General features: G+C 47.6%; 3 protein-coding genes across 11 annotated transcripts in view; 2 read left to right on the top strand and 1 right to left on the bottom strand.

Annotated features, from left to right (window-relative positions):
• adarb1b (adenosine deaminase RNA specific B1b) overlaps window positions 1–12,727 on the top strand; it is a 42,739-nt gene extending 30,012 nt beyond the window's left edge. For 3 of the 4 annotated variants that reach the window (XM_088383869.1, XM_088383868.1, XM_088383864.1), the window contains 9 exons: window positions 2,688–2,762; window positions 4,575–5,512; window positions 6,183–6,297; window positions 6,402–6,570; window positions 6,646–6,797; window positions 7,568–7,736; window positions 9,197–9,378; window positions 9,460–9,638; window positions 9,712–12,727. In XM_088383869.1, coding sequence (XP_088239995.1) covers window positions 2,735–2,762; window positions 4,575–5,512; window positions 6,183–6,297; window positions 6,402–6,570; window positions 6,646–6,797; window positions 7,568–7,736; window positions 9,197–9,378; window positions 9,460–9,638; window positions 9,712–9,888 — 2,109 coding nt within the window. In that variant the 5' untranslated portion in view covers window positions 2,688–2,734 and the 3' untranslated portion in view covers window positions 9,889–12,727. The remainder of the gene's footprint in view (window positions 1–2,687; window positions 2,763–4,574; window positions 5,513–6,182; window positions 6,298–6,401; window positions 6,571–6,645; window positions 6,798–7,567; window positions 7,737–9,196; window positions 9,379–9,459; window positions 9,639–9,711) is intronic. The other variant, XM_088383867.1, reaches the window with a different exon arrangement.
• A 1,713-nt stretch (window positions 12,728–14,440) lies between these two features.
• Window positions 14,441–17,845, bottom strand: LOC148393845 (intraflagellar transport protein 54-like). 3 transcript variants are annotated; one of them, XM_088383875.1, is made up of 12 exons: window positions 17,630–17,845; window positions 17,314–17,382; window positions 17,096–17,257; window positions 16,584–17,037; window positions 16,425–16,448; window positions 16,227–16,341; window positions 16,061–16,150; window positions 15,858–15,981; window positions 15,700–15,736; window positions 15,522–15,595; window positions 15,230–15,447; window positions 14,441–15,165 (listed from the first exon to the last, which is right to left on the bottom strand). In XM_088383875.1, the coding sequence occupies exons 1-12, from the start codon at window positions 17,759–17,761 to the stop codon at window positions 15,003–15,005; spliced, it is 1,662 nt and encodes a 553-aa protein (XP_088240001.1). In that variant the 5' UTR covers window positions 17,762–17,845; the 3' UTR covers window positions 14,441–15,002. The 3 variants fall into 3 exon arrangements, with proteins under 3 accessions (XP_088240001.1, XP_088240003.1, XP_088240000.1); XM_088383877.1 differs by having other exon boundaries at window positions 16,061–16,156; window positions 17,096–17,227; XM_088383874.1 differs by having other exon boundaries at window positions 14,442–15,165; window positions 16,061–16,156; window positions 17,630–17,844.
• Window positions 17,846–18,315: 470 nt separating this feature from the next.
• On the top strand, window positions 18,316–26,092 carry ift54 (intraflagellar transport 54). 4 transcript variants are annotated; one of them, XM_088383871.1, is made up of 17 exons: window positions 18,316–18,572; window positions 19,506–19,574; window positions 19,795–19,956; window positions 20,028–20,156; window positions 20,247–20,624; window positions 20,692–20,763; window positions 20,860–20,880; window positions 21,042–21,065; window positions 21,319–21,394; window positions 21,473–21,493; window positions 21,686–21,752; window positions 21,814–21,909; window positions 21,978–22,101; window positions 22,168–22,204; window positions 22,307–22,380; window positions 24,688–24,902; window positions 24,970–26,092. In XM_088383871.1, the coding sequence occupies exons 1-17, from the start codon at window positions 18,450–18,452 to the stop codon at window positions 25,130–25,132; spliced, it is 1,851 nt and encodes a 616-aa protein (XP_088239997.1). In that variant the 5' UTR covers window positions 18,316–18,449; the 3' UTR covers window positions 25,133–26,092. The 4 variants fall into 4 exon arrangements, with proteins under 4 accessions (XP_088239997.1, XP_088239996.1, XP_088239998.1 ...); XM_088383870.1 differs by having other exon boundaries at window positions 18,317–18,572; window positions 20,244–20,624; XM_088383872.1 differs by lacking the exon at window positions 20,860–20,880 and having other exon boundaries at window positions 18,317–18,572; window positions 20,244–20,624.
• The last annotated feature ends 240 nt before the right edge of the window (window positions 26,093–26,332 follow it).

Here is a 26,332-nt window from a genome sequence, read left to right as displayed (position 1 = left end):
AAACCATGCCGTTTAGGGGAACGTATTATCCGCCGTGCCGGTCGGAGGCAAATCTTTTCTGGCAGCCTAATTGGCTTGCCAAATTGAATAATGGACTATGAGGCCGGCGCGGGCGGGCGTGCTGACAGGGCGGCGGAACTCGGTGGCCCGCTCTACCTTGGCCCATCACTTTCAATCAGACGGGCCTCGAGCCCACCGTGTTGGTCGGGGCACCTGGAGACCTCGCCCGAGGAGCAAATCAAATGTGCTTTTCTTTCATGAAGTCATCAGCGGGCTGCCAAAGCTTCATTGACGAACGTAATGGGAGCGACCGTGAGCTGCAGTCAGACAGTCGTCCTCCAAGCTCTAATATTGATGCTTAACAAGGTTCTGCAAAAAATGTGCTTGATTCTTCTTTCTGTTTCGAAACAACTCATAGTTTTGAGACATGAATTTGGAATTTCAGAAGCATCGCCCGGTGGGCCGATCAGTCTGCGTTAAGAAGGAGCGTCTCAGAAAAAAAAAAAATTGAGCATCTCCTCGGCAGGCAGCTTCTCCTGCACACGCCGTTTCCCCTGGTCATTTGTCTCTGTCCACTTTCTCCCCCCACAGCCTCATATTTGCACCCCCCCCCCCCCCCCCTTTTTGCTCATGCAGCCTTTTATCAATTTCGTTGTCATTCGGCTCTGCAGAACAAAAGTATCCGTTAGCTTTTGAGGGTAGTCATCAAGTAGAAATGTAAACATAAATAAAAAATAAGACAAATAAAAAAACTGCAGTTAAGTTGGGGACACTGCGACCAGAACAAAGTGCTTGACTTTATTGATGAAGGATTATCCATTGTGATCATTGACTGAACAGTTAGCCCAAAGAAGCAAACGTGTTCTTTAACATCACGGCACACCTGGCCTTTGTCTGGCTCTCTCACTCTATCTCCTCGTCACGCTTCGGCGAACCTTGACTTTGAAATGCAATCTCCCGCAAAAAGCCATCAAATCAAAATTCATATTGATACTCCGGCTGGGCTTTCCTCCACCTTTCCACGATGATAAATGACCGACTGTCAGATATGACGCCTTCCCTCTCCCGTCGCCGTTTTTGGATTCGGCCGACTTCTGCGGCCATCGACCGCGAATAAACCAGTCTGCAAGTTTCGACAAGCTGCCAATTGCAAAGCTGTGGTGGAATAAATAACTGTAAAAAGTATTACTATTTCCTGAATCAATAGAATCATCGAAAGAGTAATCGAAAGAGTAATCGAGTCTGAAAATATTAGATTGTAAAAATGATCACGTTTACATTTCTTTTTATATTTTATTTTATATTTATTTTTTTCCAGATCTGTAGCTCTTTGGCAGCACTTGCAAAATCTTTTTTGAGCCGGTTTGAACCTCGCTACACGCCAAGGACAGACCTTTTCATTGTCTTGTGTTTTTCCCAGACATAATGATATTCTTTTTCTCGAAATAGGATTTTGGCTCTTTCTCATTTTCTCGCCTTTGTTCACCTTCACCCCTCCGTAGCGCTCAACGATGCCCCCCCGCCCCTCACGCCGCCAGCCGGTCGTGCTCTCTCTCTCGTTCGGCGTTCCCTCCGTGGCGCCACAAGTGGGTGGATGAGAGGCAAATGAAAAAGCCTTGCATTTCCCCACAGTCCCTCTGACGGTGGCAGATTAAATGAGCGCTTTTTCATCTTCTTTCTCATCTTTCTCTTTTTGCGGGCCTCCTGCGGCTCAAGTCGGAATTACCTGCGAGCGAGCCGTCTCGCGAGCTGACGACGTGATGTCAACCGGTTCATTTGGAACCAGACGGCGCTCAGCATGGATTCAAGCCTGAAAAGATTGCAAGCCTTTCTCATGTTGGCCACCTTTAACCGTCTTATTTTTCAATCTCTTCAGTTTTCAGTCAGGTCTCCAAGTAGTTTGGAGTTCAGATGAAGTACGTTCTTCTTTCTCCTAATTAAAGCGACATTTCAAAAGCAGTGAGTTTCTCCCACGCTTGATTCTACAACGCGGCGGCCGCATCTGAATTATTTTATTTTTATGTTTGATTTTATTTTACTATGAAATAGAAATGCAACTCAGCTCAAAGACCAAATTCCTGCACAGAAAGGGCCGTCCGTATTGAACACCTGACTCGCGCTGAAATGAATCTTGTGCGTTCCACTCGACTGGACCTTCTCCATCCTTCCCTCCCTCCCCCTCACCCCACCTTTTCATTTTCAATTAGACCTGGCAATATGAATCTTTAATAGGGTGATAATTGTGCTAGCATATTTACTGTCACCCACCATTAGGCCAGCTTAATTAGCCCATTTAGGCGGGCGAGTGTGTGACTGCCGAACGGGGGCAGCGAGCCGAGCCGAGCGCCAGAGAAAATCTGCCGCCGAGCATAATGCCATCTTTGTGCCTCTCATCTTTTCAATTTTTCCTCCGCCTTTACGTTCCGTAAGTCTGCTCCATCAATCCATCCATTTGTTTTCCCCCCTCCTAAGTTTGGTATGGTGACCTCCAAAAGTTTTGGTAGCACCTGCTTTGACTCTGACATGGTGACGGGTTCAGAGTCCTGCTTCCTGCGCTATTTCTTTCACTCCCGCTTTCCGATTTTGATACAAATTGTGGCTGTGGGCCAGAATGGGAATTGGGTCCATCCAAAAATCAATCCCGGTGGCACTCAAGCCGTCCTCTTGTCCTGTCCTCTGGTTTGCAGGTGCTGTGGCGCCCAGGCCGCTGTCAGGTCAGGACAAACCCGTCGCCATGGATATGGATGAGGAGGAGAATATGAGTGAGTCGGCCCGGCCCAGCTCTGGTGTCGTTTGCTTCACAATATGCTTGCTTGCATGTCCTCCAAGCTTTGCTTTGATGTTCTTCCCACGTGTCATCAGTACAACCCCAAAGTAGCAAATCATGTTTGTTTTTTTACTGCTTGGCGTAAATCGAAGCAAACTACGGCACATTCTGGAACGTTTACGTCTTGTCCTGGTGCGAACCCGAACGTGCAACGGTGGCAACATTACAGGGAAAAGTTAATCAATACATCTGGGATGCTTCACGTCAAAAAAACAAAACAAAACAGATTTTAACTTTGGCAGCGAATGAGTTAAAATTCCCTACATAAATGAAAAAAATCTTCTTTTCTGTTGAACTTAAAATTAATACCAAAAATAAATTATTTTTAAAAAAATTGAAGAATTGTTGTAGTACAATATCTCAAAGTAATGCATCGGTGAATGTTTTGAGCTGTTATGTCGTCCATAATTTAGCGCATGGGCTCCTGGTTGATGCCGTTGAACTTTTGGTCTTCCGTCGTCATGCTTTGAGTCGCCACTTTGGTTCCCGTTTTGGTCAACGTGCAAGCATGTCATGCAATCCATTTGTCTCTATTTGCATGCAAGTTCTTTCATTGTGATCACGTCTACCTTGATCACTGCATTGATCTGTGTTGAAACCAAATTGAATTGAAGGCTCCACAATTATTGTTGTATGTGACCAATCAAGCTTATATTCATTTCCATTGGGTTGGAATTTAATTTGACCTATTGACCTTGAGTAACATTTTTCCTTCTCTTGTCAAGTGTCAAACTATGAGGAGCGCATGTGCCTGTTCCAGTGCACGAAAACGATGAATGCGCAGTCCCTTTTGTTGTTTGGCTTGTCTTAAGACACGAGCGCGATTTGATCGCCGTGGTAACGGCACGTCAACACAACACCGCTGGGGGAGGGCCGGGGGATTTCGGAGACACGGACGGGCTCACACCAACGACCCGCTAATTTGAAACTTTCCTCCTTTTTGGACGACGACATGTCATTGTTGTCCTTTTTTTTTTTTTTTTCGGTGAAGGGCGGGCTCGATGTCACGCTCGTTGCCGGCCGAGCTTTTTAGGATCGGCAGAGTCCTCTGGTTCTGCCCGGTTTTGATGTGCTCTCCCGTTTTGCCTGGTCCTCGCCCCCCCCCACCCCCCCTTGCACTCCTCCCCTGCACTCCCTCAACCCAAGCTACAGTCCCACTCATGCACACTGCGGCGGCCTCTCTTTCTCCCGAGTACCGCAAGGAGTAACCTATCAAGCCTTTGCTGAAGGATGTTATAAATGAAAATTTTTGCCAATATTCCATCCACTTTGCTTACTGGGCTCAGTGATATGTGTTCCCCCAGCATATCTAACAACCTTAGCCTCAAGTTGCCCTCCATGGGGCACTTCCCAGTAAAATGCTAAATTGATTCATCATTTGACAATAATTTCATAATTTTAATTTCACTGTACGTCATAAAGGGATGAAAACTGTCCGTTTGTAGATAGTACGGGTGTCGAGCATTAGCACGTTAGCACATGAGCGCATCAGGACTTGAAGTTTTTGTTCTCACTTTGAGCGCCCGATTGTTTCTAGATCAATACAGTAGGAGACTCTCAAGTGTCGTTTGTTTCGCTAGCCGTACCGTTAGTGATGCTTAAAATGGCGAGTCGAGAGAGAGAGTCCGATCTGCAGGAACACAAATCATTGGTTCAGTTCCAAAGAGTGATAAAGGAATCTATAAATTTTGCATTTACAAGGTCCTGCAACGAAGGCGTTGTCAGTTACTCTTTCTGGGCACCGCAGGTTCGAGCAGCACTGACGTTAAGGAAAACCGAAACCTGGACAACGTGTCCTGCAAAGAGGGGGTGGGTGTGGCCGAGCAGCTCCCCAATGGAAGCGGGCCGGGCGGTCGAAAGCGCCCCCTGGAGGAGGGAAACAATGGCCACGCTCACTCCAAGTTCCGGGCCAAGAAACGCAAGAAAACGCCCGGGCCCATCCTGCCCAAGAACGCCCTGATGCAGCTCAATGAAATCAAACCGGGTCTTCAGTACAAACTGCTGTCCCAAACGGGACCGGTCCACGCGCCCGTTTTTGTCATGACGGTGGAGGTCAACGGACAGACCTTTGAGGGCATGGGGCCCACCAAGAAGAAGGCCAAGCTCAACGCGGCCGAGAAAGCGCTGCGCTCCTTCGTCCAGTTCCCCAACGCCTCCGAGGCGCACCTGGCCATGGGCCGAACGCTGACCGTCAACACGGACTTCACTTCCGACCAAGCCGATTTCCCGGACATGCTCTTCAACGGCTTTGAGACGCCGGCCGTACCCGACGAGCCCTTCTTTGTGGCTTCCAACGGTAGCGGCGGCGGCGGCGGCGCTTTGAACTCGCTCGGGGAGTACCCGCTGCCCACGCCGCCTGGCAGCAACCTTGCCCAGGCGCCGCTGCCCCCTCCCTCGGCCTTTGGCTCCCCCGCCAGCGGCAAAAACCCCGTCATGATTCTCAATGAACTCAGGCCGGGCCTGAAATATGACTTTGTGTCCGAGAGCGGCGAGAGTCACGCCAAGAATTTTGTCATGTCGGTGACGGTGGACGCGCAGACGTTCGAGGGCTCGGGACGCAACAAGAAGCTAGCCAAGGCCCGGGCGGCGCAGGCCGCTCTCTCGGCGCTCTTCAACATGCAACTGGACCAGACGCCGTCCAGGCAGCCCATCCCCAGGGAGGGACTGCAGCTTCACCTGCCGCAGGTAAGACATTATTGCCGCTAGCCACCACTAGGGGGACGGTGGGGTGACATTTCCCAAATATAGAGTTGGGGCCATTTTTTTTGTCGTAGGAGGATCAAAATGTTGCGGCGTTTTGCATTTTTTTTGTCAAAGAAGTCACGTCGATAACCTTGTCACTTGAAAGTTAAAGGACGCCGACTGCGAGCGGCTGAGTCCAAGCTAGCGGCAAAGTAATATTTTAATCATCTCATCAGTTTGCGTCCATCCAGCTGTGGTCGTCATTTTCTATCACATTAGCCGCCGAGCCGAGAGCTTAGCGGCTGTCAAAGAACACGTCGTCTTCTGTTCGCTCGAGCTTGAACCGCACGGACCTTTTCTCTTAAGAGACACCTTGAAAGATATTCGGGCAGGCATTTTCGAGGCTCGTGGCGCAGATCCATCACAGAAGTGCCGCCGTTAGGTGAAAATCGGAGCTGTCGAGAGTTTACGTTGTGTGTGAACCAAAAAGAAGTCTACTCCGTATTCTCTTGTCCTAATTGTTGAACAATTTCCTCAACTGCTAAGGTTGAACTGTTTCAACTTTCTGGCTCCTGTTTGGCGCCGAAGGCAAACACTGACAGGTACCGCTGCTCGTGTTTCACGATCTGTCGGATTTGACACCAGATTTGTGTGTGCGTGCGTGTGGTTGCAGGTTCTCGCCGACGCCGTCTCTCGACTGGTGGTGGATAAGTTCAGCGAGCTCACAGACAACTTCACTTCCCCGCACGCGCGGCGGAAAGTCCTGGCTGGCGTCGTCATGACAACAGGTAGATCCATGTATTGTGCGGCAAGCGACAGTATGAGTGTGTGTGTGTGTATTTTGTGTACAAATGGTTCCGTTTGAGCCGCTGGGTCTGTCTCTTCCAAACAGGAACGGACGTAAAAGAGGCGCAGGTCATTTGCGTTTCCACGGGCACCAAATGCATCAACGGTGAGTACATGAGTGACCGTGGCCTGGCCCTCAACGACTGCCACGCTGAGATCATCGCCCGACGCTCGCTTATCAGATACCTCTACATTCAGCTGGAGTTCTTCCTCAGGTCAGCCTTCCATCATCTCGTCGGAACCTCCGTCAACAACCTTTTGCTCAATTGATAATCCGCGTTTGTCCGTAGCAGCACCAAGGAAGAGCATCACAAGTCGATATTCGTGCAGTGTGACAAAGGAGGCTATAAGCTAAAGGACAATATTCAGTTCCACCTCTACATCAGCACCTCGCCGTGCGGAGACGCCAGGATCTTCTCCCCGCACGAGGCCGGCGTGGAAGGTAATGAGGGGGCGGGGCTTACTTTTGAAAATGGCACACTTGGACCAGTTAAGATGGGAAAAGAAGCTCAAATGTGGGTGGAAGATCATTTCAATTCCTGCTCCTAACCACCATGTTTATAAGGACGGGCAACAGTTTGCCAAATGTAATCCTCGAGATTGCAAGCGTCTTCCGCTCGGTTCAATTTAATTACAAATTTGCCGCAACAAGCATCCGACGCATTGAATAGGAAGCTTCGTTAATTAGCGCTTTTGTTAGCCGCCGCTCGCGTCTATCAGGCGACCCGCCCTCACTGTCGGACTGATTAACCTCCCTCGGGAGAACAACCACATTCAATTACCCGATGAATACGCAAATATTGCCGGTTTTTTTCTGGCAGCTTATTTTTGTTTTCACTTCATGCTATTCTTTGCAGTACCAAACTCAACAAGGTGGGGGAGGGGGACTGTCAATGGTGAATGTATAATAGTTCCGGTCGAAGGGAGCCGGCCAAACACGAGGCGTCGGTCTTGGGTGCGAGCAGATGCCGTCTAATTGCTTGTCAGTTTTGCACTTTTTTGCTGCTAGCACAAGGCAGCCGCCGACTTTCATGTCTTGCGAGCCAGCTAATTGAATAGCGGGGCAGTTCGAAGCTGTCAAGGAGACACGCTTTCCTTCTTCGTCGACACTTGATAAGAAAAAAATCAATTTATTTGCAGAAATATGGTGTTCAGCATTGAGCTGTTCCTAAATTCGGCCTCCAATTTGCAACCTTTCCCTTCTCCTTCCAGACCAAGGAGACAGACACCCCAATCGGAAAGCAAGAGGTCAGCTTCGGACCAAGATCGAGTCGGGCGAGGGCACCATACCCGTGAGGTCCAGTAACACCATCCAAACGTGGGACGGCGTCCTCCAGGGGGAGCGGCTCCTCACCATGTCCTGCAGCGACAAGATTGCCAGGTCAAGATTGATTGATACGCAAAAGTGTTTTTATGACTTTGCCCTCCCACCCCCGCTGATAGCAAATTGTCATAGAAGAAAAAAAAATCCACTGTCTTCCCCTTAGCTAGATTTACTCCTCCCAACAAGTTGGCCGGACCTGTAAATCCTGCCGAGTCCATCATTTTCTCCGCGTGGCCATCATGGCGTCTTTAGTCCCTGTCGGCGTTCAAGGCGACGGCGGCCTGTCCGTTGATGAAGCGAGGCTGCCCGTTGCCGAGCAAACCGTTGACGTTCTCCATAACTCTTGTCTCGGGACGGTAATACCTTGCCTCAGTGCACCGAATGATTGGACGCCGAGCGAAGGACGCGGCTGCTGTGTAGCCCGCCTTGTTCCTGTTCCTGTTCTGTTTTGCAGGGTGCCGTTACTCTTGCAGCTTGTCGGACGTGTGCTATCGATTGCCCTTTTTTTTTTTGGGGTCTTGCTGTCGCCTTTTGTCAAACGTAGAGGGATCTAAGTCAGTAGAGGGCAAAATAGCTTCTATCAAGAAAGCAACACTGGAGTTAATGAGTAACGATTGATTGGCCCTCTCAGATGATGTGATGCCAGGCGCGCTTGGGAGAAAGTTGCAATCGCTTTGAGTTCATGAAGCAGCCTGGCCTTCACTTACGAGTGTAGTACGCAATATCAAACGCTTGCATTTAAAGTGGAAGTCAGCCCCTTTATTTATTCATTTATTTCTTTATTTTGCGTATTTAATTTTCATGTATTAATTTAGTATCTCATATTTTGTATTTGCTTATTTAATTGTGTTCATTTATTTAGTTAAGTTCGCATATTTTTATTTAATTTTGCTTATTTATTTATTTCTTATTTTGCGCATTTAATCTTATTTATTTAATTTTGCATATTTGATTTTTTTATTTACTAATTTTGCTTATTTATTTATTTCTAAATGTTCTATGTGGCTCCTGTAGTCTGAACGATATTGTGGCTAAAGTCTGAGTAACGGGATCAAATCGGAACTAGCCTCACTAAATAGGGGACACTGGGGACAGAGCCTCATTCTTAAAAGCGCCCCCCCCCCTTCCTCACTTCCACATTTTAGTGCACGCACGCACATTTTCTCCTTCCAAGTGAGGCGGGAGCGTGATGCTTGGCAGAGCATGTCAATGGGAAAATGACGAGGGAGCGATGGCTAATGATACAGCACAAAAATACAGGGCAATTTGATTAAAAAAAAAATTGGATCCCTCGGTGGGATTGTGTGCGCTACGACGCGTTGGCCCGTGGCATCATATCTCATTTATCTTACATGTGTTTCCATTCAGCACAACATATTCCTAGCGCCTCTCCACTTTACAACCGCAAATTTGACAATGGAAATTGACCGCCTCCCCAAAATAAAATAGTGTTGATATAATTAGCTGGTGGATTTCCAGCATATGGATGTAAGGGTATTTCCTGGATTTTGGTGCAGGTGGAACGTGGTGGGCATCCAGGGCTCCCTGATGAGCTACTTCACAGAGCCCATCTACTTCTCCAGCATCATCCTGGGGAGCCTCTACCACGCCGACCACCTCTCCCGAGCCATGTACCAGCGCATCGCCGATATCGAGGACCTCCCCCAGCAGTTCACGCTCAACAGACCTCTTCTCAGCGGTGAGAAAAGAATTTTGATAAACAACTGTGGAACCTTTTTGTGATCAAGCGGCCCGACCGGTGCGTTCGCCACTTTTGCAGGGATAAGCAACGCCGAGGCCAGGCAGCCGGGCAAAGCGCCCAACTTCAGCGTCAACTGGACGGTGGGCGACCAAGGCCTGGAGGTGATCAACGCCACCACGGGCAAGGACGACATGGGCCGGGCCTCGCGCCTCTGCAAGCACGCCCTCTACAGCCGCTGGGTGCGCCTGCACTCCAAGGTACGTACGGCGATCGTTGCGGAAATTTTTCCGACCCCCTTGCTGATCGGTGGTCTCGCCTGCCCCCCCGCAGCTGTCCGCCGTGTTACGGATCAAGGTGCTCAAGCCGGCCTCGTACCACGACGCCAAGCAGGCGGCGGCCGAGTACCACTCGGCCAAGCAGGCGCTCATCAAGGCTTTCCACAAGGCCGGCTTGGGGGCTTGGGTCAAAAAGCCCAGCGAGCAGGACCAGTTCACTCTGGCCTCCTGAGGGGACTAAGGGATTCTGAACTCCCACCCCTCCACCCCACCCCCTTGCCCCAGAACTGGTGTTAGCCTCTCTCTCGTGTAGAGCCCCTTAGCCGCCGCGTCCTTCCCGTATATTTGCACGCACTTGCAGCTGTTAACTCGTGGAAATTAAATGTGCATAGTTCCCAAAAATTCAAACAAAAAAAAAAAAAGCCCATCTCATCAGGGTCACCACTTACCGGACTCACCTCATGAAATTGTGTGCTTTATTTTATTTTTGTATTTTTTTTTTTGCTTTTGACAGATCGTGGGCTTCCCCACGTACTAAAACTGGAATCCATAGACAGAGAAAGTGTATGTCGCTATTTTGTTTGAGAAAGTGTCGTCAGATGAGAGAAATGTGCAAAAGTTGAAGGCCGGGAAATGAAATCCGAACCAACTCGTCATCCAACGTGTCATTTGGATCTTCGATATTTAGATGAGACGTGCTCACCGCAAAGGGATTTTATTTTCTTTTTAGATTTTTTTGACTATGATGTGTACTCGTACATTCCTTCTCGGTGTGCGGACGTGCCGATGTCGACTCGAGCTGGTGGAAGCCCGGCCGGCTCTCGCCTGCTGCTGCTGCTGCTGCTTTGGGGAAAGTTGAGTTTTTTTTGCATGGCGGACCCACACAGCAGACAGCGGCGCATGCGGAGAAGTAGAAAAAAAAGAATGGAAAGCCTCCGTTCTGTTTCGTGCGTGCGTGCGAATGAATGCCAGCATCTTCCTCCACAGGCAGCTTTCAATCTGTGTCTGTGTTTTCTACATTTCTGCTGTTGGTTGTTTGGGTTTACGGAGAAGACGTCGCTTATGTTTTCTCAACGGTGGGCTTTTTTTTCTAGATCCTGGATTATACTTTAAAAAAAAAAAAAAAAAGACTAGAGCTTTTAAGTGATACTGGATTTTTTTTTGTTTTGGGGAGGGGTGGGTGGAAATACTGACTGATGCAGATATTTGTTTAAAAAAAAAAAACAGCACTATTGAGCTAACGGCTGATATTTTTATGTACACGTTTGAAGGTACACACGTACTGTTTGTGAAATGTATTTAAAAAGTACTCACTATGCAAAATGGCCCGCTAGACGGTAGTGTCGTATTTATCGTATGCTAGTTGTTTGACGTGAGCGTCATTTTAAATGTTGTCACTTTGGAGTTCACTCTTGGTAGGATTTCAATCAAAAAGGTGAAGCGTTAGCGAGTAGAACACTTCCTCCCGATTCTACCATACTCAAAACTGCTTCTGAACTTACTTGAAATTCTCAAGTCATTTGCTGAAATTTGTCCTGACAGCCGACAGACTGTCTTACTGTTCCTCTTTGGTCCTGTAGGTGTCACTAACCCGTGTTTCAGACTTTTTTTTGGTATCAAGATTTGCACATCTTGAAGGACATTTCATGTGGAAAAAAAAAAAAAAAAACTACAGTGACAGTAAAGCCGGGTACGCGCATGCCGACAATTGGGACGAATTTTGTGTCTGAAAGTTTTTCTTCAACCAATTGCTGTAACGAGTGGGCTTTTTTTTTCCTTTTTGAAAACCTTATTAAGCATGTTCAATATTTGCATTTGCAAATTCCTGATTGGCTGTTGGGCTCAAAATCGTCCCGGTTTTCATTCTTTGTGCACCCAACGTCATCCGATCTACTGCTCCACCGTGATGTCACTCAACGTCGTCCACGCCGACGCGACGAGAACACGTTTGACGTCTTTTTGTGACTTTGATGTAATCGCTCGGCGTGTGCGAGGGGGTGCTCGGGCTTCTCAAAGCAAACTCGGAATCTTCACCAAAGATGATGTCGACTTGCGTGTGTTTGGGGGAAACGAGATGTGTGAATTTGCAGTCAAGCCTTCCTATTGGCGGGCGTTCAGGGACCAGGAAGCCCACGAAGAGTAAAAAAAAAAAATCCACAAATAATTGATGGAACCTAATCAAAGACTCGGATGAAAGAAAGGAACTCCACATCACTTCCGACAACAACCCAGGCTAAACTAAGCTTCTCCCCCTTGCATCCAAGGATTTGAAGTCCTCATTTGGGCTTTTGTTGCGCATTTTCTACCCCGCCATCAGGAAGAGTTCAAAATGTGATTTTTATTTTCTTCTTTCCGGGATAGTGCTGTCGATATTTCAGCGTGAAGTGTTCATTGTTCGGCCCCGCACGCTGTCGTGACAATTGCAGGCCCCCACTTGTCGTCGTAGCATAGCGGCCGACACGTGTGATGTCATAAGTAGCGCATGTCTCTCTCCCTCCCGTCGTTTGATGAAGAGTTGAGAATCTTCCAGGACTGAATGTAAAATGTGACGTTTTGATAAGATGGTAGAAGAGCGGAGGATCCTGCACCAAAGTGACATGCAATACCCCCTGCCCCGCCCCTGCTGTGATGTCACTTTAATTGACCCTAACCCCCCCCCCCCCAGACACACACTTTCTTCTTTTTGTACATGAGGATTTCCTGCTTGTAAAGTTGTCTCTCTTCCTTCTTTCGACTGCACTGAAGATGTCAACCGATGATGTCATAAGAAACCGTTTCGGGTTCGGCTGGGGGATGCCGGCAGTAAGAACTGAACTGAATTCTCCTCGCACCTCCACTTGTAAATTTTCAATGATGCTCAGTGCCCCCCAACCCCCCACCCACCCCCATGTGTGAAGCCCCTCCTCCCCCCCAAACCAACAAACTCCACCGTACAACCTTGCATGTATTTACCAACGTTGCACCTCGCATGATGATTAACTTAAAAGGACTCGTGTAGGGGGGAGGGAGGGGGGGAAGAAAAAAAATATAAAGATAGAGACATAAAAAAGAATAAAAGAGTTCTTAGTTTACTTTTGCATGTGTTGCAAGAGTGTTTCTTTCAATGTGACGTGACTGCCTGCCTACCACGTTCCAACAAAAAAAAAGAAAATCCAAATGTCAAAATCAAACAAAATGCCATTCAATTTACATTCAAAATAAATTGTTGAGTAAAACAAAACATTTATGAATCGAAAACAAAATTAATAATAATGGAAAATAGAAATAATAATTAAAAATATTTTTAAAGTAAAAACAAGACAGATTTTTTTTTTTTTGATGAGGGGCACAGCTAGTGTTTGACGCTGATTTAGTGAAACGGCATAAACAAAAAAGTCCAAAGTTTCCGTGACATATCTGCAACTCCCAATTCTCACAAGTCATCTTTGAGTCATCCAAACACGGCGCCGTTGATAATTCATGCAGCTTCTTTTCAACATGATGACCCCCGACAGAGCAGCGTCAACATTTCAACGCAATTAAATGTGACGTGTGGAAATGAAGGCACGCTGGCGTGCTAATATCACGCCTTGAACTCAATAATGCATCACAAAGCAAAACTTGAAAGCTCATGAAGATTATTGAGATCAACAAGAACCGGAAGGGGCGTGTAAAAGGGGGGGCCGGAGGGGACTTCAACCACCTCCACAGGAATGACAAATCATGAGTGTTGGTCCGCCACTTAATGGAAGCTTCTCTTCCAAGGCCCGCATTTCAATTTTCTGCTTAGCGGACTTGATGGCAGTGCGACGTCGCTCCCTACCTCGTCCGCCGTTACTCATCTTGCCGGTGTGACCTCGTGCGTGTCTCTCGCTGTCATGTGGCCGCCGCGTTCAAGGCGAATGGATCGGAAGGGAAATGCCTCTCAAGGTAAAGCGCCCTCAAGCAGATTCAAATCGGCTTCAGATCAGACCTTGGTGGCAAAACATTTTGACGTCATTGAGAGGTGAGGCCAGGCTGGGCGACGAGCGTCATTAGAATGGAAGGCGGGCGAGCTGACATTTGCATGGTGACCTTTGCGCTGTACGCGGGGCGGCCAAATTGCTTGTCCTCCAGACGCGCCGCATCATATCAGCGCGCCCGTGGGGCTGCATTTAACTACCACAGGGGCATCTCATTCTTCTAGATGCTTTCAGACAGTGTGTTTTCTGAGGGGAGGGGGGAGTAACAGAATAGATTGATGGCATATTACCCAGAGCTCTTGCTTGCTTAATGAGCTATTTTGCAGCAAGCCGCCGCTGTTTGAATTGCTAAATTGTCAAAACAGTGTGCAAAGCGCCACTAATAGCCCCGTGCCCTTGACGCTGACAGGCCTCGGACAAAATCTTTTGCATGAGGCGTCTGCGAGTGTGTGTGTGTGTGTGTGGTCAACAGAGAAACGTCGTGTGTCGGAGATGATCGTGTAGAAACGGCCCCGCTGTGACAAGTCGAAAGGTAAGCAGAGCTGCAATGAGTTTTGTTGTATTGCGCAGATTAGTTCAAGGTAACGGTGTTAGCGTATCCCAAGTGCAGGGCGAGTTTAGTTTGAACCCAGATTACAAGATTTTTAGTTACTTTAATTCATGACATCATTATTTGTTTATTTTTGCTTTGTGTTGGAAGCCAGAATTCAAGCAAACTTCAAATTAACAGCTGCTTGCCGATGCACTTTGAATGTTGAAGTAGTCAACATGTTTTTGTTTTTTTCCTTGGTTTTTGTGTTGCATTTATGGCTCACAGACTTATTTTGATTTATTGAATATTTTTTTTATTTTTCCAGCTAATGAAGACAAGCTGTAAACAAAAATGGACGCTTGGGTGCCCAAAAGCTGCTCGAAAAACCCAAGCAAGGAATTCATAATTTTTGCACGGTCAGTGTCATGTTTACTTGGAGATAATGACTTAATTAGTCTGCTTCCAAAATGCCAGCGGGCGGCTTTTGTCTCGTTTGACAGAGCCGGCCACCGTTTCGAGTCTTCATTTCTGTTTGGGCAAATATTTGTTTAGCGTGCAGAGGACCTTCATCTCCTCCAACTCCACAACGCAAGCCAATAAGCTAACTGCCCTCATTTGGGCCTTGCATACTGCCAAGCGTAATGGAGCGCTAGCTAGCTCACCCTTACTTCAAATAAAAAACATGCAGCAAAGTTTGAATAATTAAAAGGGAGATGAATGAAAAGTTTCTGACCCATATAAAATGTTTTCCCCCTCTCTGACTTCAAGCGAGCGCAAAACGACGAGAACCTTCAAGAACATCTTGTTAATTAAAATCTGGCCAGCCGGGGAAACCAGAACTTTGTACTCCCAAGGCCGCCCGCGTTGATCCTTTCAAGATCTGGAAGAGATAATGGCCGCCAACTTCTTTTGGATGTTCTCCTCGTTGGTCAGAATGTTGGATCTGACGGCACAAATCTTGTCCTGGTAATCTTTCATCTGCTGGTCCAGCTCGCCCAGTTCGGCCTTGAGAGGTTCCACCGCCTGCTCCGTCACTCTGCGGGATCACACACGCATTCGCTAACGTCGCTAACGTGGCGCCACTCGCCGCGTGTACCGACTTGTTCTCCTGCAGCAGAGCCTCCGCGTGCTCCTTGTTCTCCTTGCGCCAGCTTTGCAGCTCGGCTTGCATGGCGTCGATGTCCTCCTGAACGTAGTCCATGATCTTGCCCAGCGGCAACGCGCTCTGACACACCGACTGGATGGAAGCACGTAGACGTTCCACCTCCCGTGTCACCAGGTCCTCCTCTTTCCGGCGGGCTTCTTCGGACATCAGCTTCTGAGACAGTCAAACAACGGCCGTGTTGTCTTTTACTGAAATCTGAAAAAGAAATTCATCGGCGGCAAGATGACCTCTTTGGATTTATTGGAGGACGCCGACGGTTCGTAGTCTTTTTTGGTTTCGAGGATCTTCTTCACCAGTCCCCCTGCGTGAATGGAAACATTGGTTAGCGAGAGATTGCGCAACTCATTCTTAACCTGGCTGTGCTCTTTGGATGGAGAGAAACAAAAAGAGGAAAAGAATGTTTACCATGTTTTGCTTCACTGCTGAGGTCTTGTGCACAGTCCTGGAACAGAAAAGACACGATGATGCTAAAATGATGCAGTTCCACTTGCGGAGCTGGGGGGGGCAAGGTGGGGCACTGCCCTCCTGAATTATGCTTTTGTCTGGATTATTTTTTTACTTACCTTCTCTACAGCATCTACAGATTCAGGGGCCGCCTCCGCCACCAGAAACTGCTCATCTTCCTCATCCTCCTCATCAGACAACTTCTTCCCTTCTCTGATGACTAACGACTTGGCACTGGAGAGCCTGCAAAAGCACAAATGCAGATCTGTACAAATACAGGGACCGCTTTTGTGTCTGAGACGAGAAGATACAATCACCTCACCTCTCAGGTGGAAGCCCTTCGACAAAGCTCTCCTGTGTCTTGACTCGAGGAGGAGCCGGCCGAGCGCTGCTGGGCCGCGGCGCCGCTCGGCTGTTGCTAGGCAACCAAAGACGCATCAATTGCACCGAATGGATCGAGGATGTGAGTCGAGGTCGGCGCCGCCCACCTGGAGGCCACGTCAGGCGAAAGTGAAGAGCTTGCAACATCTCCGCTTTCATTGTTAGGAGGACTCGGACCGTGCTCGGCGTCTTTGCACTGGATGGTTGCTTCTTTAGAGACACCTGCACAGAACAATACTTCAATACCAGTAGAATTGTTGCACCTTTATGTCAGGAGGAACAAAATGAAAGGAGCTTTGACTTACCGCCAGCTTCACCATCCGATTCGTCTGTTGACAAAAGACAAACCTCATGAGAGAAAACATCAGCTTCCTAAAGTCCTTTCCTTCTTTCCTTCCTTGCACACTCGGCCGAGGAAATGAGGTTCAAATTAGCGTATTAACATTTCCGTGCGGCAAATGTACCTCCAAACTTGTTTTTCCTTCTTTGCCCTTTGGCAGAACTTGTTCTGGTCGGACTCTCCGTGCGTGACGCCACCTTGTGTCGCTCGCTCTCTGCGCTTTTGACTTTTTCTTTCTCTCTTGTCTTGTTGCCTTGACCTTTGTCTTTCTCGTTGCTTTGCGCAATGTCTTTATGGCGACTCTTGTCTTCCTGCTCGGCATCTTTCGCGAGCTCCTGTTCCCGCCGCCTGTGCTCCTTGGCGTTGCGGTGTTCCCTCTCGCCGTCTCGCCGCTGTCTCTCCGGTTCTCTGTGCGGCTCCGGCTCCTCCTCAACCCTGCTCTCGCTCTGCTCCGTCGTCTTCTTCTCCTGGCGCCCCTCGGCAACGTCCTTGTCTTGGGATTTGAGCGCGCTCTCCCTGGTCCTCACATCCAACCTCTCTCCTGCAAGAACTCTCCTCACGGCCTCCTTACTGGGCATCTGAGCAACACATCAGCATGACTATGAAGGACGCTCCCACATTTGCCACATTCCTTACCTTGTTGAGGCAGCACTTGGCAATGGTTTGCAGGAACTCGTTGGTCTTCTCGGGCTCATGACCGGCGACAATATGCGCCGGTCTGACCGCAACGGGTTCTCCAGTGATCAGCACCACAACATCGATGGCTTTCTGGAGGAACGCCATCTTCATCTCCTTGTCCTAAAAATGCTGGGTTGCTTTACCGACTAGGGTGTCTTGATTTTTGTCCAACTTACCTTGATACATTCTGACTTCAATTCATTGTCTTTGTACAAGCCTTTCATAAAGCCAGTGGTCCTGATGATCTGGGAAAGGTGCAGGAAGCAAGCGACAGTTTTTTACGAAGTAACAGCATCACCTATTGGCTATTTTGCGTTAGAACAACGTGCCGTCCTGCAGTCAGTATAGCATAAACAAGAAGGTTATTTAATTCAATTATTAGGTTATTTATCAGGAGGCATCTCTGTGGTTTGTGGTGATTACAAATGCATGTCTGAGTTCTATTCTGGTTGCCCGTTATTTTCTTTCAACGTTATTTTGCAGAAGTCTCACCTCAGAGAAGATGTCGTGCAGGTATCGAAACGGCGGTTTGCTCAGCAGTTTATCAGTGAGAGCCGGTTTCTTTATCACTTTGCCCAGTGTGCTTTGTGTCTTTTTGATTATTTGGCTATTCATGGTGGCCATTATTTGAGTAATAAGCTGGTCCTCGATTCTTTTAGTTTTTTGTCTTTTTTTCTCAAATGAATTTATTCGGTCATTAAAATGTCAAGGGGCCAGTGAAATTGTTTTGCCTTTATTTCATCACGTTGATGAACCGTGACGTCACATACACGTCATAATCTTCACCAGGGAGTGCCAATTACGCCACGTACAATCTGTTATCTTTCATTGTTTGAAAAATAATGAACACATTCATTTATCAATGACTTATGGCTTCAATTACCCAAACACGCTCTTTTGGAAGTGAGGTAAACCGTAACAGCAATGAACTGCAATATATCCTACGTTTTGCATTTATTTATTTATCGTTGCTTGTATTTTGTGCTATTTGTTTTCATTTGTACTTTTTATATTTTAATTTTAATTCAAATGTTCGTGTATGCTTTTAAATTGAATATTGGGGATTGTTTATGAAACGAACTTAAGTAAGCTATTGTATTTGCCATTGTTGGCAGCAGGTGGCAGTATAGGCAGGGCCCTAGAGCCAAGCTACTAAAAGATTTGTGCAAGAAGAAGAAAGTGCGCTCGGGGCCATTCTCCCAAATGCGCATGCGCGAAGTTTTAACCTCGGTATTAAAACAAAAGCGGCTCGGATTGGATTCTGTTAGCATTACTTTTGTTTTGGTTTTCTTTCTTTAAAAAAAACATAATAATGAACGCGGCGGTTGTCAAAAAGACGCAAGACGCGCTCGGAAAGGTGATAAAGAAACCACCGCTGACTGAAAAACTGCTAGGCAAACCACCCTTTCGATACCTGCACGACATCTTTAGCGAGGTGAGATTGATGCGGTCATGCCGATTTGTCAAATGACACTTTTCTGCTCATTTTCTCCGCATATGTGGAAAATGCCTACTGTTTAACCAGACTGAGCTCATCTGCTCGCGAGCTTAGCGAAAAGTAATTAGCTCGTTAGCAGAGCCGCTTAGCCATTTTAATTCGCCAACATTGACAAAACTATGAGATGCGTTTTTATGTTGTTGGCGAAAAAAACTCTGCTGCTTCTACAAATCAGCCGCCAACAAAGTGACTAAACGGGTGGTGGGTTAGGTTGTCCCGTTGCCAACGGCACAACGCAAACAACGTTGTCAAGGTTGCTAGATGCGCTCGAGGGATACCAACTGAGTCGATCTTTAAAATTCTGCATCATCAAATCAATGTAATCCGTTCATTTTATTAGAAACAAGTCTGCCTGATAACAAATTGACATTGCTCAAAACAAAGCCCCCCTTTTTATCTTGTATTTGCTTTATTTCCCTTGAATTTCCCCCAATATCTATCTATCTATCTATCTATCTATCTATCTATCTATCTATCTATCTATCTATCTATCTATCTATCTATCTATCTATCTATCTATCTATCTATCTATCTATCTATCTATCTATCTATCTATCTATCTATCTATCTATCTATCTATCTATCTATGAAACATTTTGTACAATGACCTTCTCACGGTTTAATGGCAGGTGACACCGGTGTCAGGCTCGGTAATTTAAGTTTCCACTTCTAAATGAGACATCAACACTCTTCTTCGGGTCGTTAGTGTTGTTGTATTGCGTCACCTTGTGCGCATGTATATTTGATAAAGCACAATGTGTCAGCATATGCAGGTCATTAAAAAAAGGGCAAAAAAAATCGTCCAATTTTTAAAAAATGTAACAGCTAATATTAGCCATTTAAATTGACATCTGCTCTCCCCACTTTCAGATCATCAGAACCACCGGGTTCATGAAAGGCCTCTACAAAGACAGCGAACTCAAGTCGGATAATGTAAAGGTAAGGATGCCTTCCCTGCTGCCCAAACTTTATTTTGCACTCAATTTTGACACTCACATAAAGGCATCAACAAAACAAAGGCCAGTCGGTTCTCGTGTTACATGTAAATAGTGTCTCTGTAACAGAGTTTAGCTGCTGACACAGTTGGCTGAGCCCACTAATGTTACGGCCGACAACAAAATTCAAGCGGCAATTTTTTTTTCGTTGTCATCTCTTGTAGGACAAAGAAAGTAAGATAGCCTTCCTTCAGAAAGCAATCGATGTGGTCATGCTGGTCAGCGGGGAGCCCCTCGCGGCCAAGCCGGCGCGTATCGTGGCCGGCCACGAGCCCGAGAAGACCAACGAGCTGCTGCAGGCCATTGCTCAGTGCTGCCTCAACAAGGTTGCTTGTCCGAGCCCCTGACGTTACTCTTTTACTTCATGTTGAATTCATGACGAATATTTCATCCAAAGCTGTCCAGCGAGGAAGCGGTGAAACGAGTGCTGTCCGGAGAAAAGGCCGACTTGAAAACTAAGGCCACATCCAAGTCCCAAGACAAAGAAAACCGCGAAGGACCTGAGCAACAGCCGACGGAAAGAGAGGTAATAAGACCTTTCGTAAATTCCGTTCCACCGGCCTCGCCGTTCCGCCATTCATGTCAAAGTTGTTTCCGACTCATTCGGGACAAGAAGAGGATCCGGCGCAGCGGGAGCAGAGAAGACAAGGAGCCGCAGCAGCCCAGAGAGCAAGAAGGCCAGAGGCCAGATGGCGAGCGCCGCCACGACGCCGAGCGTTCTGCCAAGAATCACCGGCGCGAGCGGGACCGCGACGGAGACAAGAGTCGCGAACGGGCGCGAGACCTGGATAAAGCCAGAGGAAAAGACAGAGACAAGGAGAAGGTCAAAGAGCACCGCAGAGATCACGACAAGAGTCGAGACCGAGACGGAACCAGGCAAAGAGATTCTCAAAGGGAGCCGGAGAGGAGCAAGGACAAAGCTCGAGAAGCGGACAAAGAAGCTGAAAGGCGCCAAGACAAGAACACAAGTCAAGAAAGAGAGAGTGACAGCAAGGTGAGAGGGAAAATCTTATTTTGCCCTGGAATGGTTTTGGAAATCAAACACTTTTTTTTGTACTCAGGATAGAATAGCACAAGTGCAACAAAAAGCCATCGAGGACCAGCCCAGAAAATCAGCCAAGCCATTGGCAGCTGTAAGTTCTCGCAATTTTTTTTCTTTTTTCTTCAACATCAGTATCGTCAGTGAGATTTGTTTTCTTTTGTTTTGCTCCTCCGCGTATTGTTGGAAGGAAGCGGAGCCATCCGATGAGGTATTTAATCCTGTCCAACAATCAGGGCCTGAGTAGTTGCGTCGTTTTTGGAGATTTCTTAGGCTGTCGGCCGACGACGTCGTGTGGTCATTGCGATTGTAGTGCCGTCCGGAATTGCGATGAAACAATTTGTCTTAACGTTGTCTTGTTTGCACGTGCAGCCTGCGGAGAACGTTGAAAACCAGGTAAAGAGTTTTGAAGGAGCTCCTGCTCTCGTCAGGCGGCTCAAATTGACCCATCCTAAAATCTATTTTTAGCAACAACAACAAAAAGGAAATGTGCAGGAGGTCAAAATGATCTATGAATTTCACATCTTGTTTTTTTTTTTTTTTTAAACAAGGTCAATTTGACCCACAACTTTAAAGTAATATCCGGACAATATTTGTTCGTACTAATACAGCTCCCCTTCTCCCCTTTCTTTTGTCGACCTCCTCACAGTCGGACAGTCCGGCAAGAATACCTCGGCCGTCTTCTGCCAAAGGGCAAAGGAGGAAGCCCAGAACTGCGGGGCAGGGTAAGGCTTCATTTTTGCTATCTTTATTCTTGACAAACCCTGGTTTTTTTTCTTCATTTCTTTGCTTTCTGTCTGCAGATGAATCTGACAGTGAGGGCGGTAAGTGCTTCTATTGGAAGACCACTTCATTCAACATGACCCAAATATTCCCAAAAGTTTCACTTTTGCATGCACGAAATTGAACCAGGATAAGCACCTCCCCCAAATTTGCAATACTTGAATCTCCGAGGAACTTTTCAGTAAATGTGCTAAATAGCCAATATTGACGACGTGGCCGCCGGCCTTTTGCAGATGCCGATCCTGCCAAGGAAAGCGGTGATGCCGTGACCTCCTCCATTCCATCTGAAATGACCTCCAGGTTAGCAGCAGCAACTTTAATTGTTAATTGCAACTTTAATTATGCTCCTTCCATTGTGCAGCAACAAGCGAACGGCGGCACGGCCCAGCAGTGCGCGTCCGGCTCCTCCTCGAGTCAAGAAACAGGAGAGCTTCAATGACGGCGTCCCAGCTGAGAGGTGATCTTGTCGCATCGTTTAATCCGGAATTGTCACATATTAAATTTCGGTGGTTGTCTCCTTTGCAGGCTCTCCAGTGCCAAGCCGTCAGTCATCCGAGAGGGCAAGAAGCGGTCCGACGACGAGGATGAGGAAGACGAGCAGTTTTTGGTGGCGGAGGCGGCCCCTGAACCTTCGGAAGCTCGTGACAAGGTTGGTGAAAAGAACAGTTGGTAAGAAGAGAAGAATCTTACTGCAAGGTTGCTTTTTCTCTTCCAGGATTCTGCACAGGACCTCACCGGCGATGAAAAACATGGTACACGCATGTTTTTGTTTCTACACCCCCCACCCAAAATAAAAATGTCGACGTTGCAAGTGAACGGTGTCAAAGAGTAAATGGATGTTTCCGTGAATGCAGGTGGCCTCGTGAAAAAGATCCTCGAGACCAAAAAGGACTATGAAGCATCACCGTCCTCCGTTACACGGAAAGAGGTAGCATGTTCAGACTTGTCCTTTTATGTCCACTAGAGGGCGCCCTCAACGCATAAACGTGTGCCACAGGCAGCCGTAGGCCTGTCAATGACTCGAATCTGACATTTGGCAAATGTCCCCGGATGGTGATTGCTTTGAAATGTGCCGTGCGACCCTGCTCATTATCACGGGACAGATGTAAACAAAAGCCGTGCAATTATGTTGGCTCCAAACCACAAAAATGTTCCCCTCCGCCCGAGCCGAAGGTCTCGCGTCCTGACGAGCGAGCGAGCGAGCGCGGCTTTGCGCAGACCACACGCACACAAGTGATGCACACATGGAGCAAAACAAGCTCTGGTCTCGCTCAATAGCTTCATAAAGGCCCAAATAAAAAAACATGGCGGCTTTGTGAGTGAGCAAACATCTGCTAGCTTGGCCTGGAGTTTCCCCTCTACTTATGTAGCGCCGGCTAACGACAACTGCTCATCAAAGACGTTGGACCGCGTCAGGCGTGAAAAGTCAACGTCACTTGTCGAAGCCATCTTTTGTCGTTATTAGTCTCGCTGTATTTTGTCTGTCCGTGCGACTGTGTATATTTCCGCCTCATTGTCTGGACACGTGTACGCGCGCCTCCGTCAGCATGATTTCACGTGAGACTTTTGTCTCCCTTGTGGCTGCGGGAGGCCTCGTTCTTTGGGTGGTCCTCTCCAATGAAGCGCGCGTCCCGCTCCAGCCCTCCCGTCGGCTGTCGGAGCGAGACGACATCATCCGTCATAAAACGCACGGCAGGTTTGATGTTCGCCACTGAGGAACATCAAGTCTGTCAATTTTTTTATTTTTTTTCTCTCCCCATATCCCAAATAGAAAAGGCCTTCTTCAAGTGAGAAGTGACTTACTACAAATTGTCCTGATTCAAGTTTCTCCATTTTCACTCATCTCCGCAGGTATACTTTGGTTGAGGCCGCCCAAATAAGTGGGATGACTTCCTTCCTGACATGGAAGTGCAGCCAGGTCACTTTAATGGAGTCATTTTCCCCGCGTAATCACGGCGGAGCGTGCCGGGCTGAACAATGTCAACATTCAACTTGCTGGTTGAGCTTTGAAATTTCAGCTGGCGCAATTCATGAAAGCGAGCGAGCGAGCGGCCGCTTCGGAGCGCAAACGCTGACGTTAGAGACGAAGAGGCGGACGAACTGTACTCTCCTCGCTAATTCAATTACGTGAGCACGAGTCGGACATTTGATGCATCTTGAAAGCTTGGCCTGGCCTTGACCCCGGTGGCGCCGTGGCGTATTTATTCAAGATACTTCTCCTTGCATTTACACACAATTTGGCCCTCGCAGCAGCAAGAATGTTGTGTACTTTGAAATTTGCCTTGATGAAGGTTTTGTTCTATATAAATAAACCGTCGACGCGGCACACAAATGGAAGGCTGTCGAGTGAACGCCGTCAGGGGCCGGCCGGGAAAATAAATATTCCCCTCTGCAATACTTCATCAACTCTTTTCTGGATTTGGGGAGCGTACAAGGAAATGAACTTGAATCATTCTTCGAGATGTGATTTGGTCACATGCTCCTTGCCACTTCACTTTCAGTTCTTTCACTGTGAAGAAAGTACTTCTGTACGACAGCCTCGACGTCGACCCGGAGTGACCTTTAAAGTCAAGCTGCCGCTTTCACACTCTGTTAGCAAAGGAGGTCAGCGTGCGCTAGCAAATAAAGAAAGAAGGACCTGGCCATCGTCTGCACAAGGCTGGCGAGAGAGAGACCGCAGTGTTTGTGTAGCTGCAGGCTTCTCATCACCCGGCGCAAAGCCACCCACCGAGACAGACGTTGGACCTCAAAAAAAAAAGTCAGATTTGTCTTTTGCCTCCATTTCGTGCCCAACGTCTTCGTCATGGCGAGCCCTCAAGTCGGACTTGAAAGGAGGTCCGAGTGTGGCGTTTGTTACTCAATACGGCAGGAAAAAATCAGCCCGCCGCCACAGCTTGTTAGCAAACTAAACAAAACCAGCGCAGGTGGGGCATGTGTGTGTCCCTGCGCAAACGAGTGTTTATGTCTGCACGGACGTGTGTGTGTGTGTGTGTCTGGCTTCTCGGGCACACTTGGACCGCTTTTTGGCCGAGCCCAGCTGAGCAAACATCCTCCGGTTTGCCGCGTGTTAAGGGAGGCAACCCGACTTTTTTGATCCCGTCTGCCAGTCGGCATACCGAGCCGCTCGCCCCGCTTCCTGCTTGCGAAGGCTCATTTTAAATCCACGTGTTTCAATTCAGCTGCTTTCAACAAATGTCTGCTTTCAATCGTTTGCCTGTTGTTTTATTTCCAAAAGCCGGCGTCGGGACAAGCCATGAAGAAGGAGCAGGACCTGGTGACGCGGGAGGTGGAGCGTCTACGTGCCTCCATCCAGTCGGTGTGTCAGAGCGCGTTGCCGCTGGGCAAGATCATGGACTACGTGCAAGAGGACATCGACGCCATGCAAGCCGAGCTCCAAAGCTGGCGCAAGGAGAACAAGGAGCACGCGCAGGCTCTGCTGCAGGAACAGAAGTGAGTGCACGTGGTAAACATCTTCCGCCTTTGTCGTCATTGACCGTCGCCGATTCCGTGTGTGCAGAGCCACAGAGTGGGCGTTAGAACCTCTCAAGGCGGAACTTTATGAGCTGGACCAAATGATCAAGGATTACCAGGACAAAATTTCTGCGGCGAGGTCCAACATTCTGAGAAATGAAGAGAAGATTCAGAAGAAATTGACTGGAATCATCTCCTCTTCCACTTGAAGTGAGATAATCTTCCCAGAAAAGAAATGCTGACATCAGCGTGACGGAAGACACAACCTCCCCTTATGCTTTGGAGCAATATTTTGCTCCAAGTTGGGGGAGGAAGAAAAAAGTCTTTCCACACTGGACCATCCCTTAAGCTGTGCAGATGCAGTCAACATTTGTTGTAGTACTGCAACTGACCTGTGAGGGACAGTGTGGTGCTATACAGCGTGCACGCTGCCTGAAAACACTTAAGAAGAAAAACATTGCCGTCTCAAAAATACGAGAAGAGGCTCGCCTTACACTTGAACGCACTTTACTAAAACTGATTTACTGCAGACAAATATTGTCATATGTAGTCCCCATTTCACTCCTATTACGGGGCCTTTGAATGTGAAATCTCCCAAAACAAAACAAAAGCCGTTGGCTTGATTGCGTGCCCTATTCCGAAGTCAAGCACACGCCAAAAGAAGCAGTCGTGATTATTTTCTTCCGTTTCTGAGATTAATTTTGACATTGGAGTTCTCTCTGAATGTGCTGCACACTTGGATTTTGGTCACGGGCAAATCTGACTCGCTCACTTCAAAATTGCGCAGAAATTGTAGCTCAGCAGTCGGGGATGTGATACGAAATGGCCTTCTGATGTCAAACGCAATCAAATGGATCCATTTGATTGTCTCTTCCAAACATTCCATCCTTCTCCTTAGCAATGGTGTTCACATCGTGTTTTTTGCGAGTCAAGTCTACGTTTCAGGCACAGCTGCACTTTTGACACGTTGTATATGGATTTGAAAGTAGAATACATTTTTATTTTTGACATAATGCCATGTTGGAGTCCATTAACACGAGAGTGAAAATGTGACCAGATTGTAGAAAGTCCATTGTCAAGGAACTTACTAGTACACTACACATTATTATAGAGCACATCATTTTATGTTTTTTGTAGTGAAGTACAATAATAAATGGCTCTAATAAATATCACAGACTCCTTTTCAAAACACGCTTTCTCTCGACTTTGATCCGAGCAAGAAATGAAAGAGCTGCTGTCAGCCACCAAACCTCGTGAAACGTCACTTGACCGACGTTTTTTTTTTTCTCCAAGTAGATTCTGAGCTGCAAAGACTCAAGTGAATGAAAGGCCACCTGCTCGCAACCTGCTCGCAACCTGCTGGATTGCAAGTTGGCAGAAAAAAAGCTGAGCCGCTCTCAGTGGAAGGA

The sequence above is a fragment of the Syngnathus floridae genome, chromosome 8 (assembly GCF_059516105.1).
Source record: "Syngnathus floridae isolate MCC-2025c chromosome 8, RoL_Sflo_1.0, whole genome shotgun sequence".
Taxonomy (NCBI): Eukaryota; Metazoa; Chordata; class Actinopteri; order Syngnathiformes; family Syngnathidae; genus Syngnathus; species Syngnathus floridae.
Note: the sequence above shows the minus strand (reverse complement) of the source record. Positions and strands in the feature narration are given on the sequence as shown.

Coding starts and splice junctions, on each gene's coding strand:
- ift54 (XM_088383870.1), top strand. CDS start 18,450: ATGAACGCGGCGGTTGTCAAAAAGACGCAAGACGCGCTCGGAAAGGTG. Junction 19,575..19,794: donor TCAAGTCGGATAATGTAAAG/GTAAGGATGCCT, acceptor CATCTCTTGTAG/GACAAAGAAAGTAAGATAGC. Junction 20,881..21,041: donor AAGCGGAGCCATCCGATGAG/GTATTTAATCCT, acceptor TTGCACGTGCAG/CCTGCGGAGAACGTTGAAAA.
- LOC148393845 (XM_088383874.1), bottom strand. CDS start 17,761: ATGGCCACCATGAATAGCCAAATAATCAAAAAGACACAAAGCACACTG. Junction 17,383..17,629: donor TGCACGACATCTTCTCTGAG/GTGAGACTTCTG, acceptor CACCTTTCCCAG/ATCATCAGGACCACTGGCTT. Junction 16,449..16,583: donor AAGGAAAAACAAGTTTGGAG/GTACATTTGCCG, acceptor TTTTGTCAACAG/ACGAATCGGATGGTGAAGCT.